Source organism: Euwallacea similis, chromosome 1 (genome assembly GCF_039881205.1).
Source record: "Euwallacea similis isolate ESF13 chromosome 1, ESF131.1, whole genome shotgun sequence".
NCBI lineage: Eukaryota > Metazoa > Arthropoda > Insecta > Coleoptera > Curculionidae > Euwallacea > Euwallacea similis.
This window is the reverse complement of record NC_089609.1, coordinates 2,869,553-2,889,149: the sequence shown is the minus strand read 5'-3', so window position 1 is coordinate 2,889,149 and position 19,597 is coordinate 2,869,553. Positions and strand designations below refer to the sequence as shown.

At 34.7% G+C, this 19,597-nt stretch overlaps 4 protein-coding genes across 5 annotated transcripts; 2 read left to right on the top strand and 2 right to left on the bottom strand.

The window, feature by feature from the left end:
- Positions 1-279: 279 nt before the first annotated feature.
- On the top strand, positions 280-12,847 carry Mekk1 (mitogen-activated protein kinase kinase kinase 4). Of its 2 annotated transcripts, none has more exons than XM_066399503.1 (18): positions 280-655; positions 1,985-2,103; positions 2,453-2,627; positions 2,680-2,872; positions 7,998-8,167; positions 8,220-8,445; positions 8,517-9,141; positions 9,209-9,590; positions 9,641-9,785; positions 9,835-9,996; positions 10,049-10,169; positions 10,229-10,366; positions 10,717-10,942; positions 11,045-11,268; positions 11,396-11,583; positions 11,640-11,931; positions 12,186-12,292; positions 12,346-12,847. In XM_066399503.1, the coding sequence occupies exons 1-18, from the start codon at positions 540-542 to the stop codon at positions 12,544-12,546; spliced, it is 3,810 nt and encodes a 1,269-aa protein (XP_066255600.1). In that variant the 5' UTR covers positions 280-539; the 3' UTR covers positions 12,547-12,847. The 2 variants fall into 2 exon arrangements, with proteins under 2 accessions (XP_066255600.1, XP_066255609.1); XM_066399512.1 differs by having other exon boundaries at positions 10,229-10,370; positions 10,721-10,942.
- Positions 12,848-12,989: 142 nt separating this feature from the next.
- LOC136415265 (protein Abitram) lies at positions 12,990-13,831 on the bottom strand. The gene has a single exon (XM_066399786.1). The coding sequence runs from the start codon at positions 13,793-13,795 to the stop codon at positions 13,187-13,189; it is 609 nt and encodes a 202-aa protein (XP_066255883.1). The 5' UTR covers positions 13,796-13,831; the 3' UTR covers positions 12,990-13,186.
- Positions 13,832-14,123: 292 nt separating this feature from the next.
- On the top strand, positions 14,124-16,921 carry Cog7 (conserved oligomeric Golgi complex subunit 7). The gene is made up of 9 exons (XM_066392593.1): positions 14,124-14,215; positions 14,293-14,382; positions 14,437-14,740; positions 14,791-14,991; positions 15,045-15,461; positions 15,511-15,799; positions 15,857-16,319; positions 16,382-16,628; positions 16,683-16,921. The coding sequence occupies exons 1-9, from the start codon at positions 14,213-14,215 to the stop codon at positions 16,850-16,852; spliced, it is 2,184 nt and encodes a 727-aa protein (XP_066248690.1). The 5' UTR covers positions 14,124-14,212; the 3' UTR covers positions 16,853-16,921.
- Positions 16,922-17,252: 331 nt separating this feature from the next.
- On the bottom strand, positions 17,253-19,394 carry U4-U6-60K (U4-U6 small nuclear riboprotein factor 60K). The gene is made up of 5 exons (XM_066399636.1): positions 18,765-19,394; positions 18,201-18,382; positions 17,934-18,140; positions 17,662-17,880; positions 17,253-17,608 (listed from the first exon to the last, which is right to left on the bottom strand). The coding sequence occupies exons 1-5, from the start codon at positions 19,343-19,345 to the stop codon at positions 17,271-17,273; spliced, it is 1,527 nt and encodes a 508-aa protein (XP_066255733.1). The 5' UTR covers positions 19,346-19,394; the 3' UTR covers positions 17,253-17,270.
- Positions 19,395-19,597: the final 203 nt, after the last annotated feature.

Sequence of the window (19,597 nt, the reverse complement as noted above, 5' to 3'; positions counted from 1 at the left end):
CACGCCGTTGAATAAAGTTCTCAAATGAGTTCTAGATACTCCATTCCTTTTATAGAAAAATTATTTAATTATTAATGGCATCAACTATTAACAAAATGTGAATCCTATTTCCGTACTCGTTCCAACAAATTTAATATTTTCCTATTGTTCGTAGTAATTTACTCTCATTTGGTGTTTTGTCCTTACTTTACGTACTCCTAAAGTTCTTAGATAAATGTTCCAATGACGCATCTAAATGCCATTTTTGAAGTTTGTTTTTTGTTTTGTTTTGGTTGCAAATGTGGAAAGTCTGAATTCGTGGAAAACTTTTTTAATGGAAATCGGCTTATCTCCAATATTGGTGATTAATCTCCATAATTTCAAAAGTAAAAAAGTGTTAGTGTCATTTGTAAATACATTCATATTATCTAAATTGCAAAAACAAGGTATCGATCTTCAAGTGGTAAATTTCGTAATTTTTCCCAACCCTTCATTACCAGCACAATTCAGCTAAAATGTATGTAATCATCATAACTTGTAAAAAATAAAAAAAAACTGCCATGGAGGAAGATCTAAGTCCAAATGAAGATATCAGTGTATGGGACATTTATGGAAAAACGCCTCCTAGAACGAAAATATCCAGGAAGACTCGAGAAAAAAAACAAAGATATTCAGGGTAAGATCATTCAGAAACTCTTAGCAAACGCAGACAAATAAATAAGTATTCCTTTGTCGAGAACTTACCATTGAAACTTGAATGTTTTATAACCTTCTTTTAACTATCCTCCTTTGGTTTTTTTTCATAAAGTTACTCAACCTTTGTCAATCACTTACCCAACTATCTGCTGTCTCTTAGTTGTATACATTTGAAATTTTAAGTTCAAGAATAGTACAGAGATTACATGTTGATATCAACTCAGTGATGTAGTTAACATAAACTTTAAAAAAAGGAAATCATTAACATGCATATAGAAGAAACTAGAACTCCCAAAACTCTCTGTAAAATACATATATTAACCCTACCATCATCTGCAGACTCTTTAAAACCTCATTAACTGTGATTCACCATATATCGTTAGATCCTTAAAGCTATAATTCTACAGCTTTCCCAATATTGCCTGATGACACAAATTTGAATGCTTTAGACAAGGCCCAAAACAACTGCCACAAACTCTTCTGATTGAAGGCCAATGTAGGGATCATCAAGGCAAGGGAAAAAATTATCAACAGTACTCTTATAAGCTTAAAAATCATACTGGAAGCCACACACATGCACTATATGACCTGTATTTAAATGTTCCTTGAAGTTGGGCTACCACCATGTAGTTGGTAGTTACATAACTAGTAAAGACTGATAAGAATCGAAGATTTAATTTATCTGTTCCCAAGAGTTTCTCGGGAACAGATAAATTTTGTATAATACCTAATTCTTTATTCCAAAGCTATCTCATACTGAATGTGTACTGGCAGAACTTTTTAAAAGAAAGATATTTAATTTCTCCAATAATACTTGGCTTGGATAAGGATTTATACTTAAATAAAGGGCATATCAAAAATTGCTGGTCAGAGAGAGTGATGTGGGAAAAAAAAAGTAATTATTTATGAGGGAAATGAGTCAGTGTGAAAGTCCAATGTAAAACTGAACTTGACTACGCTACGCATGCAATATGACGTATATGCCAGTAAACAAAATTTGTTTTGAATCATTCTTGACCTGGAATTTTTTGATACACTCGTCACCTGCGTTAAAAGCTTAATGTCTCAATTATTATATTAGAAGAGCAAGGGACTTTACTTACCCATTACTAGTGTATCATTATATTGAATTAATAATAGCCTGTTGGTTATCTTTATACTTACATATAATTTCTATTTGCTTGTAATGGAAGTTGCAAAGGCAATACCATTATAGACAAGTTTCCTAAATTTGGAATTAAAAAATCGAACTTAATAATGTAGAATAAAGGTACATTTGGTGCCATTTTCACATAGGGCTATTATTCAGGTCCGACATGGCCCCATCAAGAGGCCAAAAGGGACGAAGTCCATTAGTGCGAAGAAATACAGAAAGTTCAATGTATGATGAATTCATAGCTAATACTGATAAATCAGATTCAGAACAAGGTAAGCTGCAATGATACTAATTCCTTACACGGTTTCAGTTATAATTTACAGGCGTTCTTAAATTTAAAAAAATCAATAATGAAACTTGAATTCATAATAAAGCGGACTGAAAGCTTTTGCTATTAATAGTGTGTCCTTTCTCAATTTAAAGCTCAATTTAGAAATGCCGTGGTTAATATTTAAACATGAGCCTGGCGCTTGCTCTTCAGTAATTTGGTATTATTGATTTATAGAAAAGCGGAAGAGTCACAACATTAATTATCTTCCTCTTTTTAAATCAGGATAAAGTTATTTCACAGTGAAGAAGCATTTTTTCCCTATTCTTATTATTCCAATTTTTTCATCCTAGGTGGAAGCAAAAGGACTAACAAACGCCATTTAAAACTCCTACGAGGTTCCGAAAGAGACTTAAAACTGGATATAGCAAGCGCCCAAGCGGCTGCGGTGCCTCCCCGCAAACCTGGTGGGTGGCACCATGGTGGGGGGCCCAAAACGCCTAGCTATTCAATTGAAAGTTGCAAAAGGTAAAACTTAAAAATTGTCAACAGTTTGAGTACTTAAAATAGAATTCTGCAGGTTCATGTGTTTAATGGGTCGAACTTTGCCTTGCCACAAACAAATCGAGGGCAAAATTGAGGATGAAGAGCAAGGTATAAATAAGGAGGTTGCAACTGTGGAATGTCCTCAAAGTCGTGTTGATTTTTTTCGGACTTTAAGTATGTTGATTAGGATGGGGGTTGGAAAGGAGGAAAAGAATCCTAGAAGAGGAGTTAGTATTTTTATTACCATTGAATGTTTGCGTTTGTAGGATATCGGCTTTAGAAAATAACACGATTATATAGTTTTATATGATCTATTATCTGCTAAGACCACTCGGAAAGCAAGCCCAAGACGCACTACTATACCATTTTCTATCATCCCTATATGTAAACCATACGACCCCACTAAGGGGACATTAAACCCGTCAACATCACCTTAAATCTCATAAATAGTGTCTATTCTCCACTTTAAACCTAAATATAATAAATCTAAAGCTTTATTTTAGTTATAATATTGATTGAGTTTTTGTCGACTTTAATAGCTTTAGTGTCCATAACTCAACACGCCCCCTCAAAAATTCAATCTTTTTTTTTTTTAATAGTTTTATAACTAAAATAAACTATATAACAAAATAGATCTATCCTTAATATGTACTGATGGTATAGTAGTATGATTAATAGTCAAACTTTCCTTGTGTTTTCTGGGAAAAGTTACAGTAATGGCCCAACATTCGTTGTAAAAGATTAGGGAAAACCCAGAAAAACCTAATCCAGCCATTTAGTTATTAAAATCTACTAGACCTAGTTCTTCTCTGAGCCTTTGAAATTTGACTGTTGGTAGTGGTTTAGTCAATATGTCTGCTATCTGGTTATCTGTGGAAAGATATTCCAGTTTTATTACACCTTTTTCTATCTGTTCTCGAGAGAAATGGTACTTTACACTTATGTGCTTTGATCTTTTGTGACCAGTTGGATTATTTGCAATACTAATACAACCATTATTATCTTCATAAATTAAAATTGGCTCAATAATATTTAAGTTAATACTGGTTGCTAATGACTTTAACCAAAGTGCCTCTTTGACAGCTTCAAATAGAGCCATGTATTCAGCTTCAGTAGACGAAGCTGCTACTGAACTCTGTCTTCTAGTATTCCAACATATTACACTATGATCAAATAGTTTAAATAAATAACCGGTTGTACTTTTCCTGTCTTTGTCATCATCATCCCCCCAATCGGAGTCAACATAACCACACAAAATATTATCAAAATTTCCTCGGCTGTAAGGTAACTTTAAATCCATTGAAGCCTTAAAATACCTAAGAATTCCTTTTAAACTTTGCCAGAGTTCTTTATTATTTTTATTTTGATATCTACTCAAAATATTAACAGCTGTGCTTAGATCAGGTCGAGTACACAACATCACATACATTAAACAGCCGATGAGGCTTCGACAAGGGCTATCATATTTTACTTCAGAATTTAATGCTGTATAATTTAATTTACTTGGTATAGGTGTACTAGCAGGTTTGCAATCATACATTTTAAATTTGTTTAAAATTGTTTTTATGTACGCAGATTAACTCAAAGTTATCATATTATCTGTTCTTTCAATTTTAATACCTAAGAACAGCTTAATGTCTTTTAAATCTACCATATGAAATTTATTTGCTAAATAGTTTTTAAAGTTTTGCATTATTTCATTATTAGCTGTGGCAATGACAACATCATCCACGTAAAGTACAACATAGATATTTTTAGAAATATCTTTATTATCTAAAATATAAATGCAACGATCAACTAGGGAATTTTTAAAACCCTTTTCTTTAAGAGTCCTTTCAAAGACTTCGAACCAACATCTTGCAGATTGTTTTAATCCATATAGAGCCTTATTTAATTTACATACTTGGTTAGGCTCACTCGTGACACCTTCGGAAATTTTCATATAAATTTCTTCTTTTAGTTCTCCATTGAGAAAAGCAGTTTTTATATCCATATGATGGATTAAAAGATTAAACTGATTTGAAAAAGCAATGATGAACCTTAAGCTTGAAATTCTTGCAACTGGTGAAAATGTCTCATTATAATCTTTTAAATATTCCTGACTAAAACCTCGAGCCACAAGTCGAGCTTTGTATTTTGATGGGTTTCCAAATTCGTAATTCTTAAGAGTAAATACCCATTTACAGTCGACTATGTTTTTATTGTCAGATTTTGATACTATAGACTAAGTATTATTAATTAAAAGTGAATTTAGTTCATCTTGAATTGCTTGTTCCCACTTAATTTTATCATCACAACTTTCAATGTCTTGATATGAAGTAGGAATTTTACACATTATAGACTGAGCACACAAAAGACAATCATTTAAGAGACTATCTTCGTTGTTAGAAATAGGTGGGAGATCTTTAATCCTATCACTCCTTCTGGGTTCAGAAGACAACGACAATTTGTAATGAGTATTTCCAGGTAAAAATAAAGGCTCAGAGGGTTTATCTGCTTCAACGACAGATTTATTATTGTTCGAATTATCTGTTTCAATTACAGATTTATCAGTTTCTTTACCTGATTTATCAGTATCTTCACCTAATTTAACCATTTTATTAGGTTTTGCCCCTAACCTGAATTCTAATATATCTGATTTAATACTATCAGATTTCGAGTCAGCTTTACTACTGCCCATATTAGAGGTTTCCAAATTAACCCCTTCAGATTTACCAAGAGGTCTTGTGACTAGAAAATTTGTTTCATCCACAATAACATCCCTCGCTATAGTAAAATTTTCAGTTTCCACGGCCCACACTTTGTAACCATTTGGTTCATATCCAACCAGAATACCTTTCAAGGATTTCTCTTCAAATTTTGTTTTTCTGGTTTTGTTATGTACATAAACAGTAGAACCGAAAACCTTTAAATATTTTATTTGCGGCCTTTTGCCATGCCACAATTCATATGGTGTTTTGAATTGTTTTAAAGCTTTAGTAGGTGTTAAGTTAATTAAGAATGTTGCAGTTAGAACTGCTTCCCCCCAAAATGTCTTGCTTAACTTGGCACCGAATATCATTGCGCGAGCCCTTTCAGTTATTGTCCTGACCATACGTTCTGATACACCATTTAATTGTGGGGTTCGTAGAACTGTCAAATGATAACTAATGCCTTTTTGTACACAATACTCTTTCATTTCAAGGGATAAATATTCCCTTCCATTGTCACAATATAAATTACTCAATTTTAAGTTAAAATGTACTTCGCTTTTTGCAACATAGTCTCGAAACATTGAAAATACATCTGATTTTCGTGTAATTAAATATGTAACACAATAATGTGTATATTGATCAACGAAAAGAACAAAATAATTTTTCTTATTAACCGTTGTAGGAGTGATTGGACCGCAGACATCCGTATGAACGTCGTATGAATGGTCGTTTTACATGACTTTTATCTTTTGCCTTTTGAAATGGTAGACGTGCTTGTTTGCCATTTATGCACGCTTCACATAAACTATTGTCATTTGGTATAATTTGATCGATTTGACAGATATCTTCGACCATTTGTTTGTTTTTCAATTCTAAAAATTTATATTTTCCAATATGGCCTAAACGTTCATGCCACAGTTTATAATTATGTAGATTTGAACTGCAATTTGCTTGAGCAATAGCATTTATTGCATTAGTATTGACCATAAACTCAACGCCAATTAAATTGTTCAAAGACTTACTCCTTATTATGGTATTACCACCTTTGTTTATAGTTACACCCTTTTGATTAAAAGTAATAGTCATTCCAGATTCTTGCATTCTCCGTACGGAAAGCAAATTGTGCAGAACATCTGGACAATGAAATACATTGTCCAGGATACCTTGAACACCCATGTTACTGATCACCTTAATTGTACCCCTTTTGGTCGCACTTATATAAGTTCCATTTTTTGCTACAGAAATTTTTATAGGCACTTGTAACTGGACAAAATTGTCAAACAAGTCATCTCTGTTTACAAGATAGCCAGATGCTCCAGAATCTAGTAGAAACGTTAATCCTTTTTCATCCTTTCTTTGAAAATCTCCAGCCATGAAAGCAAAACCAGTTGTGTTATCCGTATTTGATGCCGATGGCTGGGATAATTGTATATTCTGAACTGTTCTGCTTCTGTCCATATTTTGGTATTTCGAGATCCTTTTATAATAATAACAGTTCTTCCTAATGTGACCTTTTCGGCCACAATGATAACATCTACTATCAAAAGTATTCTTTTGGGTTTTAAACTGCTTATTTTTGTGTCGCCCTTGGTAGTATATCTTCTTTGGGCAAAAGTTCCCTTTTGTTACGTCTTTGACGTTAACATTAAGAACTTTTCCACTGGTATCCCTATTTTCACTTGATATTTTGACTTCATGGTCCAGGAGTCTTGTTTTTACGAAAGCTAGTGTCAGATTATCTTCCGATAATGTCTCTAATGCAGTTATTACGCCATCGTATGATTTTGGAAGAGTTAGCAATAAGTAGGATACCTTATCTGTCTCCTCTAATTTTATGCCTGCTGCTGATAATTCTGAAATTAAATCTTTAAAAGTTTTGAAGTGTTTAATTAGCCGTGTATTGCCTTGAATCTTTAATTGCAGTAATTTCTTTTTAAGAGCCAATCGGGTGACGACACTTTTCCGTTCGTAAACAGCATCCAAGTCACACAGAATGTCTTTTGCACTATTCTCGGGTTTTACGAAACTGAGAAAAGAATCCGATAAATATTTCACAATAGCGTTTTTAGCGATACAATCGGCTTTAGTCCATTCATCGGTCAGTGGTTCCGGAGTCACTTCGTCAATCACTTTTAGTACATTAAGTTCACTTAACAATGCTCTTAGTCTAAATTTCCACACACCATATCTATCACCATCAAAAGGTTTAATGTTTCTTTTGACTTAAATTTTCCATTGTCACTATATAATAAAGAAGAAACGAAAGAGAAAAAAAAAAGTTAAACACGGTAATTAGCTATACGCGATGTATCCTGGGCCCATAACCTGTAGGATATCGGCTTTAGAAAATAACACGATTATATAGTTTTATATGATCTATTATCTGCTAAGATCACTCGGAAAGCAAGCCCAAGCCGCACTACTATACCATTTTCTATCATCCCTATATGTAAACCATACGACCCCACTAAGAGGACATTAAACCCGTCAACATCACTTTAAATCTCATAAATAGTGTCTATCCTCCACTTTAAACCTAAATATAATAAATATAAAGCTTTATCTTAGTTATAATATTGATTGAGTTTTTGTCGACTTTAATAGCTTTAGTGTCCATAACTCAACAGCGTTCACCGATTTACTGAAATTTTTTTTAAAGATGAGTAGGGAAGAATCTTTGTGGCAAACGGAGCTAAAGGATCTAATATGGTTAGAATTGCAAGCATACCATGCTGATCGCACCCCAATCGAAGAGGATGAATATCTCTGCTCCGCTCGAGAAACTGTTGAACCCTTGTTACAAAATATCATGAATTATAGGTTTAAAAGGTCAGTTCTGACGATTGTGTAATTTATGGGTGGCATGAACGAAACCTTTTAGACATAGTAGAAAATACAGTTCGCAAAATAGCGATAGTGGCGTTGAAGACGATTGCCCTGGCTGCAATTCTATTTACTGTTATTCTTGTATGGAAGCTCAAAACGAAGCTTTGAGGGAAATTGAGGGCTTGATGAAACGACTTGAGGACGCAGAGTCGTTGTTTCCGTCATCGAAAGCTTTTGCAGAACTCTACCCGTTATACAATAGTCCGGAGTTTGTGTCTAGGGTACGTACAATAAAATCAATTTTAAATTTGAGAGAAACGATTTTCAGCACTCTGTATTTCTTTGCTTATAGGTAAAAGCCATAAGTTTATGGTTCAACATGACGGCAATGCAAAGACTGAAACTCAACATCCTTGCTCGTTTAGTCCTATGTCTGGAATCTAAATCAGGGAACTGGACTGTAATTTCAGATGACGTGTCGTCAGGCTCATCTTCTGATAGCAATAACAGTGTCGGGTCGTCGATAAGCGACGCAAGTGCTTTGATCAAAAACGACAAATACAACATAGTGCCTTTGGCACTGTTAATCTCGAAGAAAGACCATAATAACATTTCTCCTTATCGAAGATATATCGAGAACATTTTAAAAACCAGGGCATTATACAAAAGTCTGACCTTTTTGGAGGCGCTTCATAATAATGTGCTGCACAAGGTAGAGCTTACCTTGGATAAACCTAAAAGCATGGAGATATTTTCAAAGGTGGTTTGTGACTCTCAAGAAGAGGAGCTGATTCGATTTGGCAGTTGGAGTCCTGAGGCCAAGAATTTGGACTTGCCTTCATATCGGTCAATGTTTTTGTTTCTAGTCAGTGTGCCACTGGAGGTGATCAAGGAATACTTGCAAATGAGGTTGGAACAAAAACCAGAGAATCCATCTCCGCTCAGTGTGAGGCAGCTTATGCGAGAGTTGAAAGAGGGTGAGTTTTTCAGAAGTTTAATAATGTTAGAGAAGAACGTGACCCAGCTACAAAATGCCTTTTACAGGTTTAAGAATAGCAGCAACAGAACGAGAGCGCATCGACAAATACATAGCGGCAGTAAAATCCGGGACGGACGCTCTCCCCGAATGTAATAGCGATATCCTTGGCACCTTTGAAAAATGCATGACCAAAGTTTTCAAAGACTACCTCGATTATCTTGAACAATGGGTGTTGTTTCATCACAACACCTTCCAAAAAAACCTTCTAGAAGAAGAATTTATTTTCTCTAGAACCATCGTTAAGTACATTGAAAGCGGAAACGAATTACTAAGCAACAAATACGCAAATATTCTTGGAAGTATATTGGACCGAAGCGCTTTGAGACTGTTGGAAAAAATCGACGAGTTTTCGCATGAAATTAGCAAAGAAGATGTGAATACTTTGAAGTAAGTTTTGTTACCTGATTGAAGCGTTGTCAAAAGGTGTTTGTTTGCAGACAAACGATGTTCAACGTCTGCAGGGAGTTACAAAGCTTATTTAACGATGAACGGGAGATGAGCATGAAAACAATGGCCTTCGTAAAAATGTTCAAATCAACATGTAACAAGCACATTAGTTTCGAAAGCTCAGTGTTTTTAAAGGTACTTGAATAATGGGTTTAATACTAATACATTTTAAACAAAATTACAGAATTCTGTGGTAGCATTTAAATGTATAATACCTAAGGCAATAGCCAAAGTACAAAGCTTTTTCGATTATACTACAATAGACGCTTTCGATGAGGCTGACAGGCACGCTTTATGCAGTCGGATTAGAGAGATTTTAATGCAGATTTATCGGTTCGGTTTCGAGGTAAATCTCTATTTAATTCAAAACAAAAATGAAATAACTAAGAATTTTTCAGTTTTATAAAGAAATGACTGACGGTTTGCCCGAGGAATTTCGATCCAGACTGGTTTATAGCATGGTCCAATTTGCCAAGTTGTGGATGTTATTCGTGACGGAAAGGTGCGAAAGGGGTAGAGGTATTTTGATATCAAATATTGAAAAAAAGTTGCTATATTGTATTTAATGTTTGATTCAGGGATGAGGCCTAGATGGGCCAATCAAGGAATGGAATTTCTACTTACGGTGTGTGAGCCAGCCAATACAAAGCATTTAACAGAAGAAGAGTTCGAGGATCTGAAGAAGAGTATGGACGAATGTATATCTCATTTAATAGGTAACTTGAGTGATTGCAGAATTTTTGTGTACAAAGCCGTACTTCGAAAATATGTTTAGGAATCTCAATTAATCAAATCTCAATAAAATAGTCCCTTTAATATTTGAAAAACTCAGATTAGTTTAGAGATACGAAGCAGAAATTCCGGAGGAGAAAATTCAGCTAAACGATATTAACATAATGCAAAAAATGTAAAGCAAAAAAGTGTTCTTTAAATTCAAAAATATTGTTTTAAACTTTGTAGGAAAATTATTAGTTGATCCTCATTTCTGCCCTTTTTATATATGTTATATACGTTTAATTCCTTGAAAATTTCAAATGTTCTCTGACAAAATTATACATATCGACAGGCACAACCGCTCCTTCGACACCCGAAAGTGGCTTCTATTCACATTCTGCTTCTCCCAGAATGTCTTTGGAACACATAAGATCGAAATCCAGGGGCTCATCTCCTAGTCCGAGACCCACGTATAAAAGCCAAAGATCGGGACCCAGCAGAAAAACCAGTGTGGAACAACAATCGCCTAGTGGTGACTCTTTAGACAACATAAACAGTAGTTTTACTTCAAGCCCCACGTAAGTTATTTGTTCCCTATTATAATTTAGAAAGAGTAAATGCAGAATATTAAATTGGGTGTTTGTTTTTCTAGGTAATTAATTAATTTCTATTATTTTCAGATTGAAAAAAGACGAAAAAAATTCTAGTTTGGTAAGGATAAAGCTGCCGCCAAGGTCGTATGGAGAACGGGTGCAAGAGGCTATAGAAGCTCTGGAAAATAAAGTTGACGAGCAACTACATAGAGACAATCTTATTGGCAAAATCCTTCAGTTTAATACAGAAAAAAAAAGCCATGTTAGAAGGCGCAATGTTACATTTTCGTGGCAAAGAGGAATTAAAATCGGTAATAACAAATATATAACAAAACATTTCGAGAAATTCCCAATGGCGTATAGTACAAAAAGTTTCCATCATGTATTTTTTGTTCCCCTCTGATAATACATTGATTCGATTTCGATTTATTATTTTAGGCCAAGGCCGTTTTGGCAAGGTTTATACAGCCGTGAATAACAAAACAGGGGAAATGATGGCAGTAAAGGAAATACCCCTTCAACACAACGATGCGGTTACTATAAAACGGGTTTCAGACGAAATGAAAATACTGGAAGGCATTACTCATAAAAATTTGGTGAAATACTATGGCGTTGAGGTTTATATAGTAAGACTCCATATCATTCTTAAACTTTTGCTTGATGAAAATCGACCTTTTATTAGGATAAAATGCTATTATTCATGGAATTCTGTGCTGAAGGCACTTTAGAGAACCTCATTATTGCCACAGAAAATGGTTTGCCCGAGCTGCTAGTACGGAAATATACATTTCAGTTGTTGAGTGGCGTAGCTTGCCTGCACGAACATGGCATAGTCCATAGAGACATTAAGCCGGCAAATATTTTCCTCACCCTTGAAGGAAATTGTCTAAAAATTGGTGATTTTGGATGTGCCGCTAAGATTAAAAGTAACTCGACAATGCCCGGAGAATTGCAGGGTTTTGTTGGAACTCAGGGTTGGTAATCTTTTGAAAATGTTTAAAAGTTGCATTAGGATTCTAGACTATCTAGAGATACAGAGTCGATCTAATGGGGGAGTATTTCATGAAAAACTCGTATAGTTTCTGAAAATTGATGTATCTCTTAACATTTTGTTGAAAATTTTGATATTTTTTACTCAGGTAACCGATTCTGTACTTCTCCATTTGACTCAGACCTAATACATAACAAACTAATTTAGTTCGACTCACTATATATTTATTTATTACAGCATACATGGCCCCGGAAGTATTTACCAAAAACATGAACGAAGGACATGGTCGGGCGGCTGATATTTGGTCAGTCGGATGTGTGGTGATCGAAATGGCCTCTGCAAAGGTCGGTGTAAATACCACTGGCCATTTCACTTAATAATAGAGATTTTTTTGTAGCGTCCTTGGGCTCAGTATGATTCAAACTATCAAATCATGTTCAAAGTGGGCATGGGGCAGAGTCCAGACCCTCCAGAAGACATGATAGATGAAGGACTTGATTTCCTAGATTTGTGTTTCAAACATAACCCCAAAGAGCGTGCGTCTGCCGAGGAATTGTTAGCCCATAACTTTGTTAAAGTAGGAGATGATTTGATATGAAGTAAGTACAATTATTAAGTATTATCTGACAAGATTGTTATATGTGTTAAACTTCTGCAGAGTAGATGCATTACGAGGTTTTAGGCAATTTTAGTTGTCGCGTTAATGATAATCTTGGTTTAAGGTTTACTTAGTTGGTTTAAAGTGCAGTGAAGTACTATTGTGATGTAACTATTGTTATATCACATTTTAAGTATTTTATGTGGTGTTAGTTGAAGTACATTTAGAGCTCAAATTATATAGATATTTTTGTAATTTTAGGAGTAGTCACAAAGATCGTTTATGGCAATTGGATATTTTATGGTACTTTACATTAAAGTGTATTAAATTTTAGAATGATTAGAAAGCTATATAGCTGGTAGTATGTATAGTTGCAAAAAAGTTTTTTTTTGTTAAATGACTTATTTTAATTCATAGTTGTTGGTATTTTATTCCAATATGCAATTACAGAGTGTTTACCTTTATTGAAGACACAATTTTACTTCATAAAATATTGAAAATTTCAATGGCTAAATACCTTCATTTACTATGATACTTGATTGTTAGTGAAATAAAAATTCAATCAATGATATATCTATTTCATTATTCCTCTCCCTTCTGCCAATATAAAAAATATAACAAATTTTTATCTTATGAATTATCAAGCACCTTTGGATTTCAAATAACTTTCATATTCATCCTCAGAAAGCAATTTTAAATTAGAAATCAATTTATCAATGAAATTTGCATTTGATCTGAATCTTTCAGGGTTCAAAACTGCAATGTATCCCAATTTTTGATAATCTGTTACCAGCAGCTGGGGATTTTTATTTATAAGATGGTTCACTTCAATTAACGAGGCAGAGATACATGTATTCACAGGGTATTTTTTGTCATCGTCTTTACACTTAATATAACATAACACTGAGTCTTTGGCAAGCTTCTTTGCGCCAGCCTTTTTCTTTCCTGATATACTGATATCCGACATGTCCTTTCCATTAACACTAAAGTCCACTTTTTCTATGATTTTCTTTTGACGAATGATATCATGGCCTTTGGCAATTGATATAAGGATTAACTTATTTGTGTGGATTCGAAATATAATGTCGTGGTTTTCTGATTCTGTGTTGTATGTAGTGCAATACCAGTTTGTGAAGTATCTTTGATGATAGGGATGGAATTTCTGGATCTCTTCGGAGGAAATGCTTTCCAAAATTGGGATTGAGAGTTTTTCGATTTCCGTATTTATTATAGTTTCCGGAGTTTCCATTTCGGGTAATTTGATTAAAATACTAACGAAACTGTAGTTCTTTAACGTAAATTTCTATGAATTTAATGTAAATTTAGTTTTTTCCTAGATATCTTCAGTATATCTGAACTTGTTTGTTAAATTTATTTTCATATTTGAGGTTATAAATACACGGCAAATTTGAAGCTGACAAATACATGCGTTATTGCCAGATGTTTTTTTTAACCGTTACAATTTTCAAAAAAAGGAGTTTATTCGCATTCTGAATTTAGATTCACGATATTTGGGGAAAGTAATAAATCTCAAAATAAAATAATAAACGCTGCCAAAAGGAGAGGAAATTACTTAAAATCAATTGCTTATTTGGCAACGTTGGAAGCATATGCCCCGCTCCCCTTCGTTTAGGCCAAAACACTAGAGCCGAAAACGTCATCAAAAATGGTAAATTTTCATTATTTTAAATATTTTTTCATTTTCCCGAAGCAAATAATGAAAAACATCCACTTTTCTCTTACTAGGACATTAGTTCATTTTCAAACGACAACTTCGAAATTAAAGAATGGGTGAACGAAACCCTAAAAACTGGAGAGACACAGGATAAAAAGGACGTAAGTAAATTCTCATTTTTAAAGTATTTACACACACAACAAGCTTTATTGCAGGCCAACTACACTATGGGTCTAGTGATGAAGCTTCAGTTGTATGTCCAGCAAGTGAACAATTCTCTAGAAAACAGCAGTCAACAGGTTTTAGCATCTCTTCCAAAAATTATTCGTGATGCCAAATTACTACAACAGGAAGCTCTGGTTTTAAAGGAGAAAATGGGGCAGGTGAAGCAAGAAATTATTCAGATAGAGCAAGATACAAAAAAGAGTATCAATGCTATTGAGAAGTTAGATAAAATGAAAAATAAACTAACAGTAGCAAAGCAAGGCTTGCATGAGAGCGACAATTGGACAATATTAGGTTTTGTTTCAATGGTTTTTAGCACAATTTTTGCAATAAGAATATTTTAGTAAATGATTTGGAAGAAATATTTGACTCAAAGAACATAGAAGCAATTTCAAACAAAATCCTGGGAATGCAAAATTCCTTAAAACTACTGGTAAATGTGGCTGATTATGAGGATAGAAAGCTACAATTGGAAGGGTTAAAAAATCGCTTGGAAGCAATTGCTAGTCCTGTGATAGTTCAAGCCTTCACGTCTTCAGATACAGGTAAGTATTTCCTAAACTGTGTTCATTTAATGATAAGTAAAATTTCCTTTCAGACCAATCTGCCAAATTTGTTTACATCTTTTCATGCATCAGAAGAGTCCCTGAATTGATGAAATATTACCATAATTGCCACAGAGATGTTTTAGTGAAAAAATGGCGAAGCCTGCTTGAGACTGAACAGGATGAAACCATCACCCAATTGCTTTGTAACTACTGCAATATTTTGGTCTCTAATTGGCATACACAGACCAAATGGTTCAATCAAGTGTTTAGTACTGAAAATGCCACTAACACTTTAATAGGGATTTACATAGATGTCCTGGGTTCTTTAGATCCTTCCTTAAATGAATGCATTGATGCAGCTTTAAAACAGGTGCCTGATAAACTGTCACTTTTACAAGATGTTAAGCAAGTTACAAAACAATTTGCTGAAAATATGTTTAATGTTATTAAACAGACTTCCAATGAAGGTAAAATTCATTGCCTAATAAGGGGATGTTATTGTATAATAAATTTCAGAAAAGAAGGTTGAGCAATTGTTGAAAGCAATTTATGATCACATGGTGGTGTATGTCTGCAAATACTCCACATATGAGCAGACAAATTTGATAAAACAGTTAAACTCGTTGAATTGTATGAAAGAGGAGCTTCCAGACACAATCCAGTCCCTGGGCCTTAGCGTAAATCAGATCTTGGATTATGCTTTGCAAGCCAAAAAAAGGTGTCAGCAATTGACTGAAAATTGTGGTGTTTGCGGATTGTTAATTGCCTTAAGGGCATATTTTTCTAGTTATGCAGGACTTTACAGGTATGAACATCTTAATATTGATTGTTGTTTCTTGCTTGAATAATTTTATGGTTTAAGAGTGGCATTACGACAAATTGACCGCTCCAAACGTTTAAAGGAAAACTGGAACACGTTTCAACTTTGTTTTTCCCTTCTGCAATACTCGGGAGAGGTGCTCCTCAAGGTCCAGCAGCTGGAAAAAGAATTAACTCTCATAGTTTTGGAATTGAACAAATCCACTGGTTTAGTAAAATTTAAGAATTTACTGCTGGATAAAGAGAGTTTAAAAGAGTATGAATCCTTAATAAAATGCGTAACAGAAGGCACACAACTGTCGCTTTTGGATTATGTTACCAAGGAATTTAATAAGCTTTGCACGGATATCCATCATACCACTTATCAACTGGTGTTTGCTCCAATTTCCACACATCTAGATACAGTTTCAACAGCAGATACTTGGACTCAGTTTGATGGATCTAGTCTACATAATAATACAGATATGCCCGATTACAGTTTTTCACCACAGGAATATATTACACAAGTAATTATTTATTAGGGTTTGGCAAGTTTCCTGCAGTACTTATAAGATTAATTTTGCTCTAGATTGGTCAATATTTAATGGAATTGCCTCAGCACCTTGAACCATTTTTGTTCAAAGAAAATCCAGCTTTAGCCTGTGCTCTTAAATCTATTGATCAAGAGTATTTCGATGCACCGGACACTGAAGGTGCACTGGCACAGGTTTTTCTACAAATAGTGGCGCGGGGTACCTGTAATAATTTTTGCGATAAAATTTTATCGATGGCTTCGCTAAGTCAGCCTGCTAGTCGTCAGTTGGCGCATGATATAAGTAAAATGAAATTTAAATAAGAACATTGCCTTGTGATTATCAGCTTGATTTTAGATTACCTGAATAATGTGTTACAGGATTTGGGAGTGAGTATATCGGAGAATTTAAGACAGATTTCAGCACTGCTGAAAATTCCTTCTGATCAGTATCAAGTGCAAAGTTTGGGATATTCGGCGAAATATGTATCGACTATTAGACAAATTCGCAATATAACATCAAATTAGGATTAACTGTGCAAAGTATATTTAATGTATGTTTGTAAATAGTAAATAAAATATAATTTACTTATTTGGCGGTGGAAGTGAGTTTCGCCACTTTGGAATTTTCCTTCTATAAATAACCGCAAGTGTTTTAAAATTAAACCAAATCCTTTTTGTATAATCTGTGAGAAGTTGATACTCCTAGACTGTCTCAGATCCTGATATTAACACCCAATGCGGATGTCATCCTCTACAGTTCCAGCCGTGCATTGTACCCCGTTTGTGATTTTCAGTATAATCCGCTTTTCTGTTGGATCCACCAGCCGAAATTTAGCGGATAGTGTTTCCAATGCAGGCTATTTAAAATCGGCCACTGGTCGTTTAGCGACCAGTTTATAAGGTATGGATTAAAAAACAATATATTCAAATTACATTTATTTATTCAATATTCAGGTGCCCACAGTTTAAATGTTCTATCATACGAACTGGTGGCGATATAATTATCATCTGGAGAAATGTCGCATGACATGATTTTCCCGTCATGTCCAGAAAGAGTTTTCAATGGTTGCCAAGTTTTACTGCGCCATATCTTCACTTTCCCATCATATGAGGCAGTCACCATATAACTACCTTCGTCTTTTTGATATTTCACGTCTGAGATTAAATTGTTATGAGCAGGAATGGTGTAAAGAGATGATCGTTTTCGTAGATCCCAAATTTTGCATGTGTCATCCTCGCTTGCTGTGGCTATGTGATAGCCATTGGGAGAAAACTCAATTCCTAAAATATTCTGTTCACAGAAATGTTGCTTGTCATGAAGAAAAAAAACTTGCCATAAATAGACTTCAAGTGGCCCTCCATAAACATGATACAACGACCTGTTCTTAAATCCCACACTCGTCCAAATGAATCCAGCCCTCCTGAAGCACAAACGGATCCGTCGGTTTGGAAAGATATACAATAAACTGGTTTCACATGACCTTCCTGGTGCAGCACTTCAGTACATTGTTGTAAATCCCATAATCTCCAGGAACAGTCAAAACAACATGTACCTAAAGTTAAAGCAATAACAAGGGAGGCTTAATGACAAAGAAAAAAATCATGCCTAAAAATCTTCCTGATGGATGAAAGGCAATTCTAGATACTCGGTGTGGCATATGACCTGCAATATCAGCTATAGGTTCTTCACTTTTTAAATCCCACAGCTTCACAGACCCATCAACTGCACAAGAAGCCATATTGCAAATACTATCTTCATTTGTGATTGTAGCTTTGGGATGAAATACTATGGCGCCTACATTACATGTATGTCCTGAATATATGGATAATAATGAAATCATGAGCAGATATTTAGTGGAAAGTACAATCATACCTTTAAGTGTTTGCTGTAATTTGCAGTCAGGCACAGACCAAACCTTACATAAGCCACTCCAGGATGCAGTTGCTAGGAGCTTTGAATTAGGTGAAAAAGAGCAATAAGATATTGGTCTGTTGTCCCCAACTTGAGAAGAATATATGGACATTTGGTGTATTCTCTTTTGCACCTCCTGTGTCCTGTGAGATTAGTTATTTCTGTTACAAAACCAGAAAGTAGTTTTTGGTGGTATAATGTATAGGGTGTTTCAAATTAAAAATATATCATTAGAATTTTGTGAATAGTAAAAAGTGCAGATTTTTTTAAATAGAGTAAAAACAAAATGTTACTTTCAGAAAAATAAGTTGGACAGAAAATGCATTTGGCTAGTTTTAAAAATAAATAATGAAACAGTCACCCATTCACAGTTGGTACCAGGCATATGCCCAGTGTATCTGGCAAAGCAGTTTGAATAGTTAAGAACTCTTCAGAATGCTTTGGAAACTCAATACATTCTCTGAATGTACTTGGTATATGCCTGATCATGACTGTGAACACAACTCTAATCACTTTTAAACTGACCTCGCTGTTTTTGCTGTTGAAGGCAATTCCTGTAGTCTTTTAGCTTCAGCAAGTCTTTCTTTAACCCTAGGTAAAGAATACTCAGCTATCCACAATCTTGCAATAATCAAAGACTCTGGCCCTTCATGGTACCAAGTTTGCTCTTGGTCTTTTTCAAACTGTTTCCTCTCTTCTTCTGCTTCCCTTCTAATGACTGAATCTTCCCCCAACCGACTTAAAATATCCCTCAAACGACTCCTTCTGTCTGCAGGCCCCTCCCCAAATAAACATATAGGTTCCCCCAATTGTCTTAAGTTACGTTTCACTTCTCCATCGTCAGTGGAAACATTAATGGAACGAGCTTTCTTGCGCCTCTCAAATTCTTCGAGTAATGCTTGTTTGTCCCTAGACATTGCTTCCTCAAGTTCCAGATATTCATTATGCTCTTCTGGGGGAGGCGGCGGAAGAGCCGGCTCAACTTCTGAGTTGTTTGAGTCCTCGTCATCTTCAGCGGCTTCAATGCGGGCTCGTTCCGAGTCTTCCAGAGAACCGTAATGAATGGTTTTCGTCTTTTTAACATAACTTATTTCATCGTCAGACATAGTGAGAGCGGATAAGGTAATACAGAGGTTATGTTAGAGACTTTAGACCACTGAACGTGAGAGAAAAGGGTAATTAAGAGGCCTCAGTATAATAAAAACATTCATATAAATAAATATTAAAAATAAACGAAGGTTAGGTTAGATATGTTTTCTTCCAAGAGCGTACAATTACCTGATTGGGTAGAAACATGAGAGTGAAAAAGAAATTTCTCAACGTTGATTGGTCAAAAATTTAATCGACGACGCTGATTA

Excerpts from the sequence above, each read along its gene's own strand:
- Mekk1 (XM_066399503.1), top strand. The coding sequence starts at position 540 with ATGGAGGAAGATCTAAGTCCAAATGAAGATATCAGTGTATGGGACATT. Across the intron at positions 9,997-10,048 it reads TTTATCGGTTCGGTTTCGAG|TTTTATAAAGAAATGACTGA; the intron begins GTAAATCTCTAT and ends AGAATTTTTCAG. Across the intron at positions 10,943-11,044 it reads AGTTTTACTTCAAGCCCCAC|ATTGAAAAAAGACGAAAAAA; the intron begins GTAAGTTATTTG and ends TATTATTTTCAG.
- LOC136415265 (XM_066399786.1), bottom strand. The coding sequence starts at position 13,795 with ATGGAAACTCCGGAAACTATAATAAATACGGAAATCGAAAAACTCTCA.
- Cog7 (XM_066392593.1), top strand. Across the intron at positions 14,992-15,044 it reads CTTCACGTCTTCAGATACAG|ACCAATCTGCCAAATTTGTT; the intron begins GTAAGTATTTCC and ends ATTTCCTTTCAG. Across the intron at positions 15,800-15,856 it reads AGTTATGCAGGACTTTACAG|AGTGGCATTACGACAAATTG; the intron begins GTATGAACATCT and ends TTATGGTTTAAG.
- U4-U6-60K (XM_066399636.1), bottom strand. The coding sequence starts at position 19,345 with ATGTCTGACGATGAAATAAGTTATGTTAAAAAGACGAAAACCATTCAT. Across the intron at positions 18,383-18,764 it reads TCAACAGCAAAAACAGCGAG|GACACAGGAGGTGCAAAAGA; the intron begins GTCAGTTTAAAA and ends CTAATCTCACAG. Across the intron at positions 18,141-18,200 it reads ATTACAGCAAACACTTAAAG|GACATACATGTAATGTAGGC; the intron begins GTATGATTGTAC and ends CCATATATTCAG.